At 34.9% G+C, this 10541-nt stretch overlaps 2 protein-coding genes across 2 annotated transcripts; one reads left to right on the forward strand and one right to left on the reverse strand.

Annotated features, from left to right (window-relative positions):
* Positions 1 to 115: 115 nt before the first annotated feature.
* On the forward strand, positions 116 to 7290 carry sycp1 (synaptonemal complex protein 1). Its single transcript, XM_052140610.1, has 31 exons — positions 116 to 223; positions 311 to 392; positions 535 to 575; positions 733 to 897; positions 1046 to 1113; positions 1192 to 1265; positions 1425 to 1483; positions 1620 to 1686; positions 1800 to 1873; positions 2054 to 2162; positions 2281 to 2375; positions 2477 to 2661; positions 3168 to 3235; positions 3326 to 3387; positions 3472 to 3588; positions 3696 to 3800; positions 3937 to 4040; positions 4358 to 4475; positions 4581 to 4651; positions 4741 to 4822; positions 4917 to 4979; positions 5071 to 5133; positions 5321 to 5437; positions 5517 to 5627; positions 5710 to 5802; positions 6122 to 6238; positions 6324 to 6464; positions 6537 to 6605; positions 6687 to 6794; positions 6969 to 7066; positions 7151 to 7290. The coding sequence occupies exons 1-31, from the start codon at positions 116 to 118 to the stop codon at positions 7281 to 7283; spliced, it is 2967 nt and encodes a 988-aa protein (XP_051996570.1). The 3' UTR covers positions 7284 to 7290.
* LOC127653836 (uncharacterized) lies at positions 7068 to 10513 on the reverse strand. Its single transcript, XM_052140616.1, has 4 exons — positions 10390 to 10513; positions 9101 to 9603; positions 8316 to 8477; positions 7068 to 7881 (listed from the first exon to the last, which is right to left on the reverse strand). Exons 2-4 carry the CDS (start codon positions 9576 to 9578, stop codon positions 7637 to 7639), a joined length of 885 nt encoding a protein of 294 aa, XP_051996576.1. The 5' UTR covers positions 9579 to 9603; positions 10390 to 10513; the 3' UTR covers positions 7068 to 7636.
* Between the last annotated feature and the right edge of the window lie 28 nt (positions 10514 to 10541).

The raw sequence follows: 10541 nt of genomic DNA on the forward strand, positions 1-10541 counted from the left end.
AAAAAAGCCTCAACTGCTGTATGTAAAAGAAAATGACCGTAAGACTGTGGTAAAACCATTTGGCATCACATTTTGATAGATTGTTTCAGTGCTCTCTTTCATTGTTTTCTACAGCATGCAAAGGGCATTCAACTTTAAACTATTGGTGCCCCCAAGAGCTGCAGTAAAGCCTCAGGAAACAGGCTTACTTGAAGACAACCGTGTTTCCTCCCCATCAAATCAGGTTCTTATGCAAGAGTGTTGGCACCTGACCTCAGTCAAACTGCTCTGTTCACTTATATGTTGCATAATAAATGTGTTTTGTGTGTAGAGCTACAACAGGTGTATGGAAATGGAGACAAGCCTGCCGTTTCCTTCCAAAATGGTGCATCCTACAAGGACATCACGAATTGGTAACATTTAAATTAAGTTAAACATTGTCTAATGCTGTGTTGTCCTCTAATTCATATAAGTATTGTTTGGTATTTTTAATTTGGTTGGAATGCCAACCTTGAATGCATTATGTCCAATAATCCTGACACTTTGTTTCCAAAGAGGGACCAAAGGCTGCGGTCATGCCAATGGAAAAGGGAGAGGTTCGTTTACTCATATTTTAGAATGTTTTTAAGGTCAACTAATAATTTCTAAATACAAGCTTATGAATTGAATGCAACATACTTAAAAAATTATCTAATAATCTGTAATCGGTAATCTAACTAATCTGTTTAATTACCATGCTTCTGTACCTAATAGACAAAACTGAGATCCAGCCAGCTGTACTCCAGATTGCTGGATGAAGCAGAGAAAATCAAACTGTGGAAGTTCAGAATGGATTCGGAGATGTCACAGAAAGATAGGAAGCTTCAGGAGAACAGAAAAACTATTGAGACTCAGCGCAAAGCTATTCAAGAGCTTCAGGTAAATCACATTTGTATGGTAATTAGTGGATTTGAAACAGTAGTTTTGGTTGTGTGCTTGTTTTGTGTTTTTATATGTTCCTTCATACCAAAATGAAATGTTCAATTCATTTGTTTCATTTGCAAATTCATTCAAATGTCTGTTTTAGTTTACAAATGAAAGTCTAAGCATGAAATTAGAGGATCAACTCAATGAGAATGAAGACCTTAGAAACAAGTATGTACATGATGGGTAATATTTCTCAACATGTGATATATTAGGCATTTTGAGTAAAGTTTTGTTCATGATTTGCAGGAGTAATGCAACCAGGAACTTGTGTAACATTCTGAAGGACACATTTGAGAGGTCTGCTGAGAAAATGAGTCTGTGTAAGTGTGATAGCATATTATAACATGTGATAAATGTGATATAGCATAATATAGACAGTAATGTTACATTTTACCTTCATAATTGTGTAACTCATATTAATGTACCAATTATCACAGAACAACTATACATTATATTATATTATAATTTTTTTTAAATAGTTGAGGCTGAACGGGAGGAAACTCAAGATCTTTTTATACACAACAGTGAGCATATTCAGGTAACTATGTAATAAGGGTTCTTAAAATTTTATTTGTTTATTTATACAGACAAATGTGAACATTACAAAAAAATTGTATGTGTGTGTGTGGGGAGGGGGTAACCTTGGAGTAACCCTGTTACTTGTCTATTTGCAGAGGATGGGGGCAGCATTTGAAAGTCTTCGGAAGCAAGCAGAAGCTGATCAGCATGATATGTTGCAATGTACAAATATTTGTATACATTTTTCTTATTATTTTTTTTATACACAAGACAGTTGAAGTAATCAAATATAATTTTTGTTAACATTACATTAAAATGCACAAATTATATTACAGTAAGGGAAGGCCTTAAACAATTAGAAGATCTTAAAATGAAGTTTGAAAGTGACTGCCATTCAAAGGAAAAGGAGGTTAGTGCCATTGTTATTGAGACTTGAAATGAAATGACTGCCTGGAGAGGGCAGCATTTGCTTTAATAATCTTGAGATTGAATAATCTATCATATAGTACTTGCCTGTCTTTGTGTTCATGCTGACTATAAACACCCTGAAATCATTGCATTTTGTTTTCGTTGACTTTGACTTGTATAGGTTACTATTCTTCTAGAAAAACTCCAATCAAAAGAAAGCAATCTCATAGAAGTCTCACTAAAACTCCAAGAGGCACAGCAAAACTGCAGTTTACAACAGGAGTCTGCAAGTATGAATGGAAGATACATGGGTGTCATATTTGTCCAAAAGTTATTTTACTGTACTCATTTATACTCATATTTCTTATATTAAATTATTATTATTATTATTATTATTATTATTTTTAGAGCAACATCAGAAATCACTTCAAAGTGTTATGCAGGACCAGCAGGCCCTTAAAGAAAAACTCAGGCTGACAGAGCAAAACAAACAGGAGATTGAGGTTTGTTCTTATGTTTTAATATTTATTTTAATTTTCTTGAACTATGAATAGAGTGAAAATACATTTATGTATTAAGTTATTTTATATAAAAATGTTTGAAGGTTAATCAAAGAGCATTAACCAATGAACTGGTACAAAGCATGGAAAACCATGCAGAAGTCCTTCGGAAGAAAGATACTGAAATAGAGGAGCTGAACAACCTCAAATGGCAACAGTCAAACCAACTTGCAGAGATGGAGTTGACAGTGAATTCTCTGCAGGCCTCACTAACATCAGAAATGCAGAGGTATGCCCCGTGTCTCACTTGTCAATTGTCATGCACTACACTTTCCATGATTCCCGGCCCTCATCACTGCCAGCCCTGTGTCATTGTGCTCACCTGATTGTCGTTTGTCATCATCATGTCTCCTGTGTATTTAAACTCTGCTGTTTCTCCATTCCCCTGTCGATCGTTGATGTTTGTGGATGCTTGTTTTGCGCGTGAACCCATTGAATGTCTTCCATGTTTTTATTTTATTTTCCCATTGTGGGAATTTCCTTTGTTCCTGTTTTGACCTTTTTCTCCTTTAATTAATAAAACCACTGCAAGTAGATCCTCACCCCTCGTCTGCCTCCTTCTGCCAAACATTACAATGTCAAGGAAAACATATCAAAAGCCCTATATAATACAAGCCCTAGTATAAGCTATGAAGAGTTTTTTCTGTATTGCACAGGTGGGTAAATACACAATTTAACAAATAATTTTAATTGTGAATTTTATCCTTAAAATCATTAATTCCATTGTTTTCACAGTGTACAAGACCTTGAGACAAAGATAAGCTCTGTATTGAATGAACTCAGTGAGAAAGACTCACAGTTAGGTATGTTAAGACTGTGTTAATTAATTCATATTGATAATTTTAATGTGTGTGTGTCATTCTAATATCATTGTCTCTGTTGTCAACATACAGAAGTAATCAATGGGCAGAAAAAGGACTATGGCAAGCAAATAATGATACTCAAAGATGAGTTGGTATGTTTTCTTCCTCTGTTTAACCAATAACATTCTCAGTGACTCATAAATTTAAGAAAACAAGCTCACTGTGTTTTTAAACAGGATGTGAAGTCAAACTCACTTAGGTCTGTAAAGGAGAAATTACAGACAAGTGAGGATCAGATGCTCCAGCTTACTGTAGCTCTTGAAGAGAAACAAACAGAAGCAAATCAACTGAAGGTGAGGAGAAAGTCATGAAGTATTTTACTGAGATTCCATGGTAAAGTGGATCCTCCAAAATGTTAGTTCTTTGTGTGCTTCATATATCTAAAATTCTTCCTTCTTAGGATGCAATGAAGAAAACAACCACCAAAAATAAAAACACAGAGGAGGCCCTGAAAAAGGCTTTACATGATTTTGATGAGTTGCAAGAAGAAATTATTTTGAAAGAGGTCAAAAACATATATTTCGTTTCAATATTTCAATATATGTGTTTATAATCATATTTTGAGTTGAGTAATATGATGGAATGTGATTGTACTTGTGCAGTTTGAGTGCTCGGGTTGAATATGTACATCTTTCATCTAGACTAAATTGAAAGAGATAGAAGGACAATTTCAAGGAGCTTTGGACTGTGGTCATAAATCATCAAAAGAGGTAGAAAGATTGGAGAAGGACATAGAGCAACAGAAGTAAGAGCAATCACTGTCTCTAATCTTTTCATATCTAATTTGAACCTCTTGTGTTTAAAAATAATTCAAGGATATTTTAATGGTCATTTACTCAACAGCATTTTTGCAATCTTTGAACATAGAGATGTTTTGCAATTGCATTTGTGGTCTTAGTAATGCAAGGGAAAAAAAAGTGCAGAGGAAACTAAATAATAGAGGCCTTGTAAGAAAATTAGCTAAATTGAAGTCCCTTTCCTTTAAATATCAAGCATTTAGACCTTCCTGCTCTTCATTATTGAATTCTGTTTAAAATCATACTGAATTATTTTTCTCTGCAGAGAGATATATGAGGAGCTGTTTCTGAAGTTTAATGACATGCAGAAACAGAAGGACACCATGCAGCAACAGGTTGAGGGTGATGCTCTAGAAAACAAAGTCCTACAGTCTCATCTCATGGTCTGTAATTTGAATCAAGTCAATAACGTTGGATGACAATATGAAAAAGTGGCTTTGTTTTGTTTAGGTGCTATATGTTATGCAATTTCTCTTTTTTAATTACAGGAAAACAAAGCAAATGCAGAAAGGGAGAAGATGGAAAAAGAGAAACTTGAGAGGGAGAAAGAACAACTTCAGTAAGACTGGAGGAAAACATTTTTGCAACAGTATATTTGGTTTTATATATGGTTTAATTTTGTCTTACATGGGCAATTTAATATCCCAGGGCGCAGGTGGATATTTTATCTACAAAAATTGCTGGTCAAAATGAAGAGAGTAAGAATGCTCAGGAGCAGTTGAAAGAGAGTGTGCGTTTAAATAATTACACACTTTATTGTTATGGTTATCGAGGTGGATCAACTCACACATCTACAAATAATACATTTTGGATCACCCCAACAGGGCAAAAACTCAAAAAGAGAACTTCTGATGAAAGACAAACAAATCAAAGCATTGGAGTCAAAGGTAAAAACATCATATGACGTACAGTATTATGTATGCTCGATACTCATTAGAATTGTTTTCGATATTTTATTTAAATCTTCCTCTTTTTTAGCTAACAAACTTGAAAACAAAACTAGAGACCAAAACCAAGGCTCATGATGAGTGCCAAAATGAGGTAGACAATTTACTCACTATTACTCATCTAACAAACAATACTTTATCAAGTTTATATTAAACTCTTTGCAGTGATCAATGTTAAGTATCAGCAAACTCTTGTAGAAATCAGTAGCATCAGAAAATTGTTGATGAATATGGCATAATGTAATATGATTAATCTGACAGTATAAAATTGTTTCTCATAGATATTTAAATTGAAGGAGGAGTCTGATAACACGAAGAAACATCACAAGGAGGAGCTTCATAAAATATGCTCTGACCTTGAAGACAAATCAACAGCTGAGGCACAACTCAACCTTGAGGTGAATTATTTTGTTTCTTACAGTAGCTAGCATAACAATGAACACTTATGCCCTTATTTGATCAGTTTGGTTTTTACAGGTGCAGAAACTGAAGCAAACAGCTATGGACGCATTGAAGAGTAAAGATGATGCAGAAATTAAATGCCAGCAGAAGATATCAGACATGGTTTCTTTGATGGAGAGGCACAAGGTGGTAATCATTGTTTATATTCATCACTAATCTCTGAAATTATTGCAGATTGTCAATTCTGATGTTTTATTTTGCTTGATAGCATGAGTATGACAAAATGGTAGAGGAAAAAGATGCAGAGCTGAGTGAAAAACGGATGAGAGAAGCTGAAGTCAATGCAAGTAAAGCGTTACTGGTAAATATTTTTTTATGGTTGACATGACAACATTCATTGTTTGCATTTAATATCTTAATCAGGAAAAATACAGAGTTGGTGCCAGATCGTGGTGGTTTGAGATTAGGGATTGTAATTCAAAGTTCCTAGCTTCAAACTTTGGAAAGATTGATTTCATGAAGTTACTAGGTTTGCCTGTTACTTTTATGCCCTCAAGACATTTTACCCTAGGTTGCTGTAGAGAGGCTGTCACTTTTGTAAGAGTACTTTGAGTTGCATTGGATTTAAGCCTCTAAATTATAAATAGCCTCTGCTAATAAAAAATAACCAATCAATGCAGGAGCTGGAGCTGTCGCACCTGCAAGTAGAAAATGATGAGCTGAGACAACAACTTGATCAGATAAAAAGAGAAAAAGTGGCCTTGAGGACATCTCTTGAAAAAGACATACCTCAAAAGGTATCATATATTATTTCATTTGTGAACATACGAGAAGTATACATAGCTGTTTAAAGTAGAGTGAAATATGAAAATCTTGTTTTAGACATCTGAAACAAAACCCAAGAAAGGGAGAAGCGGGACCTCTAAAAGTCTAAAAACTGCTTCCACTAAGCAAGCAGCTTTTAATCTTTTTGATGAGGAAGAAAATGAATCTCCATCAAGAAATACATCCGCCACTCCTAGTGTAGGTTTTACCCCTTTATCCACAACATTCATTTTCTTCATGTATAGTGTCTAACAAAACTTTTTATGCAAGGGAACTGTGAATGAAGTCATAAAAAACCCTTTGTGGAGTCTCAGCACTGGAAGAACACCTCAGATAAAGGTATATGGGCAGTCTGAACTTTTTGCACTTGTCATCATTCATCTTAAACGTTTGTATGAGCCAGTTCAATCTTTGCTTCAGTCGTTCAGAATCCGGACACCACCAACATCTGATAAAACTGGGTCTTGGAAAACCAGCATCCTGAAGCTGGACCCGAAGTCGGACAGCTCAGAATTCAATGATATACTGGTAAATGTGTATTTAATGTTACACTATTTACTTTCTAGTGTCTTACCATGCTCTGCTTTTTTATTTGAAATCAGCTATAGTAGATCCTCAAGTTTGTGGTTTAAGTAACACTTTCTGTTGTGTCTGTATTTTCTGTACACTATCTGTTACATCCCTTCTTTGTCTGTTTGGCAGAGTTTCTCTCCGAGACCTGTTAAGTCAAAGAAGCCAATGATGCCAAAAGACCCAGAAATAGGGAGTTCAGGCATGCTCAAGAAGGTAAAAACTAAAATGTTACAGAATTTGTAAAATTTTTATTTTTATTTATACTGAGAACATGTGTTAAAATATTATTTTTATGTTGTACAGGTGCATAGTTCTGGTGCCTGCAAGTCTCCAGGAACAGCTCTGAAACTTGCAGCAATAAAGAGAATGCGAGATGCTGGATGGACCACAGTCAGCAGTTCAGATAAGAAGAAAACAAAGTTAACAGAGAAAATATTTGCTTGAAAAAGTTTTTATCAAAAATATTACAGTGACTATCTTGTTTCAATGACATGGTTCTACAGTATGTTCTCAGTACACTTCCATGTCATAGTTTGTTCTGTTAAAAAAATGTTTTACAATGTTCATCAAAAAGATGCTGTTACTGGTAATGTTGTTTCTTTATTTATTTATTTGCATTCCATGTGTTTTTCAGCTACTGAATTTTTCTGTTCAGCCATTTCATTAGTTGTCAAAAACTTCATTTAATAATCTAAAAACTACGTTTTCTGTGTACTATAGAAGTACTTCAAGTAAAAGTAACATTTTCATCTGTTTTTTTTTTTTAAAATAAAGAGGCTGGTTGATGAGTTCAGATATCAAGGTAATTGTCGATCATTTGCTTGGAACGTCTGAAAGGTTGAGGATTCATGATCAAGTGCACTTCTCTGATCCTCTCGCAAAAACTCCAAGCGGAACTGAGTATGTCTGTAGGCATGTCCAGGTTCGTCTGTTTGAAATTCATCCTCATTCTGCACTGTCATTGTGGGGTTGTAAATCTGTGGGCCATCGTAAAGTCCTCCTGAAATGACCAGTGTGTCATCTGGAACTGTAAACTGCTCACCTGTGAATTTAGAGAATCTTATGTACTATTTGTAATTTTAATCATAATAAGTACTTTCATTACACAGCTCTCTGGAAAACTTGATTTCTAATTGGTCAATTACAACATTGCTTTAAAATATTTTTGTAAAATAACTGCTGAACTCTCTAACTTACTGTTGTTTTGGGCGCTCAATTCCCTCGTACTTCATATCATTTGTTTATTTGTTAAGCAGCAGTGTTATAAGTTGGATAATGTACAGCCAGCTGGTCAGTAAGCGATTATTGTGTGATAATGACTGGCTCATTTTCCATTATACCTAATCATAACTTTGTATAACCTGAACGATGCTACAAGAACATCATTAAGCAAGTATGGATATCATGTACACATAAAGAGACATCCATGAACATGTATACATCAAGTACACAGTGTAAAGAAAAGATTTTCCTGACCTGTATCCTCATTCTGGAGACGGCGATGAGTATATTGGATCCTTCTCTGATTACGTCTACCAGACTTGTACACAAAGAGTCCCAGAATTATCAGAACTATTACACCAAGCAGAATGCTGAATAAAATGGTCAGAGATTTCTCTGAATGATTCATGCCAGCACCTGATTTGAAATAGGAATAGGAGGTAGGAATTATTCTGCATATTATCATAATAATGTGTATGAGATGGCGAAATCGTAAGATATCGTACGTTTTGACTTGTACAAAAAGGTAAGAAATGTATTCCCATCTAGAGACCAACCTATCAAAAAACTGTATTTCAAATTGACAATACAGGCATCAAATTTGAGCTTGCCTCGTATCCAGAACTTTATTTTAAGAAAGGAAACATCAGTGAACAAATTTGATCACTCTTTTTGTATTTATGTATGCAACGCAAATGACTGATCTATGTCAATAACCTGTAACATGCTTCCCTGGTCTTGTTCCAAACCCTGATGTTTTCTATTAAAATCATGGTTAGTTTAGGATTTGAGTAAGGGGTTAGGCTTTATGGTGAGGTTTGGCTTAGATCAAAATTGTGTTAATGTTGTCCGTTATTTTTTTCTCTCTGTGGGAGTAAAATTAGAATGTTTTTGAAAAGCAAACTACAATTTCTTACGATTTTGCCATCTCGTACTTTTATTACTACTTGTCATGAGACCTGGTTGGAATTAATCAGACAGGGTAAACAAATTTATTTGAGTAGTTAACACTCTTGATGATAGAATGTGGTCAAACCTACCTTGAGATTCATTGAAAAGAGTTGTATTGTTTGGAATTAGAGTGGTGGCCGCATTTTCTGTTGGTTTAGGTGCTGGTGTTGTGTTTGATGAAGTACTTTTATTGCTGCTATGAGTGATGTTGTTTAGAGAAGTGATGGCTGTTGAAGTCATGGTTGATTGTGTTGTCTGAGCATTTGCCGTTGTGTTTGGCTCTATTGTTGGTGCTTTGACTGTTACATTGCTTTGGGTGGTGAAGTCGGTATGTTGGTATGTGGTGACATTTGTATCACTAGAATTGTACACAGAATTGCTCAATGAATTTGAGGCATTGTTTTCTGTGTAGTTTCCGGTTGCATTCAGAGGTGGAGCCATATTAATTTGAGACTCGTTACCCCATGATGGTGACTCAGTGATCCGTTGAGGATCAGTTCCAATGTTTACGGCCAATACAACCAGTATTAGTTGGCCACATACCAAAAGCTGAGTCAGTACACCCATAGCCGTTCACAAATGCTTTTGTCTCCTTTAAAAAATAATATAAACACAGAACACACACAAATCATTTGAGATAGCAAGAGATCATTCATTTTCATATTTAGCATGACCTAACTTAGAGTCTTTATGTGTATGTGGTATTGACATGTGGTTTCCTGTTAGGTTCTTGCTAATTTTCCATTTGCTTGATGTCAATTTATTTCTTGTAAAACCTGCTTTGTATTTCCTTAATATAATCACCTGAAATCAGAAATAGATTTATATTTTCTTGTTCAAAACACCTATTTATGGACATTTGAACTGCTTATATATGCATTAAAAAATAATATGTGTATGTGTTTAAAAGAACACATTCAGAAATTTAGAGGAAGATGCTGAGATGATGTTGATGATAAGGATCCCATCTCACACAAGTCATATACTTGAAGACGATAATACCTAAAATGGCGCTGACACTTAAACCGAAAACAACAAAGGACAGCATGGTTTTGCATGAACTAAACAAACAGTCATGGGCATTATTAGCAATGTTATTCATCACAGACTCTCTTTAATTACAGTAGACTCACATAATTTAATAGTCTCACAAACAATTTTGTTAAATTTCTGTCCACTGCATTATTATGAGAACAATTATATGTCATAAAGCTTTTAAAGAAAAACTTATTCCCTCATTCTTCCCCCTGCCACCATGTCCTTTTCTTACCCTTTCTGTTTCCCCTACCATTCTTGTTTTATGTTGTTTATACAGTAGTTTATATGTAAAAGCAAAAAACAAAACAACAACAATTATAAGAGCAGGTTTTGAACTTACCTGTGAGCAGAAACAAACCCCGGTACATGAAACCAGGAAGTGCCTTGCAGCAGTTATAACACTCCCCTGCTGTTGAAGCGATACTTTTTCCACTTCCTGAAGAGGGTAGGGAGCTCAAAAATCAGCTCTACGTATGTCAAACAAACAGGTAG

The sequence above is a fragment of the Xyrauchen texanus genome, chromosome 13 (assembly GCF_025860055.1).
Source record: "Xyrauchen texanus isolate HMW12.3.18 chromosome 13, RBS_HiC_50CHRs, whole genome shotgun sequence".
In the NCBI taxonomy this organism is placed as follows: domain Eukaryota; kingdom Metazoa; phylum Chordata; class Actinopteri; order Cypriniformes; family Catostomidae; genus Xyrauchen; species Xyrauchen texanus.

Bases quoted from the DNA above. Each gene is read 5' to 3' on its own strand.
- sycp1 (XM_052140610.1), top strand. From the start codon at position 116: ATGCAAAGGGCATTCAACTTTAAACTATTGGTGCCCCCAAGAGCTGCA. The intron at 5,134-5,320 runs GTAGACAATTTA...TGTTTCTCATAG, and splicing joins ATGATGAGTGCCAAAATGAG to ATATTTAAATTGAAGGAGGA. The intron at 5,803-6,121 runs GTAAATATTTTT...CAATCAATGCAG, and splicing joins ATGCAAGTAAAGCGTTACTG to GAGCTGGAGCTGTCGCACCT.
- LOC127653836 (XM_052140616.1), bottom strand. From the start codon at position 9,578: ATGGGTGTACTGACTCAGCTTTTGGTATGTGGCCAACTAATACTGGTT. The intron at 8,478-9,100 runs GTAGGTTTGACC...ATTTCAAATCAG, and splicing joins TCTTTTCAATGAATCTCAAG to GTGCTGGCATGAATCATTCA. The intron at 7,882-8,315 runs GTCAGGAAAATC...CTAAATTCACAG, and splicing joins TCTCCAGAATGAGGATACAG to GTGAGCAGTTTACAGTTCCA.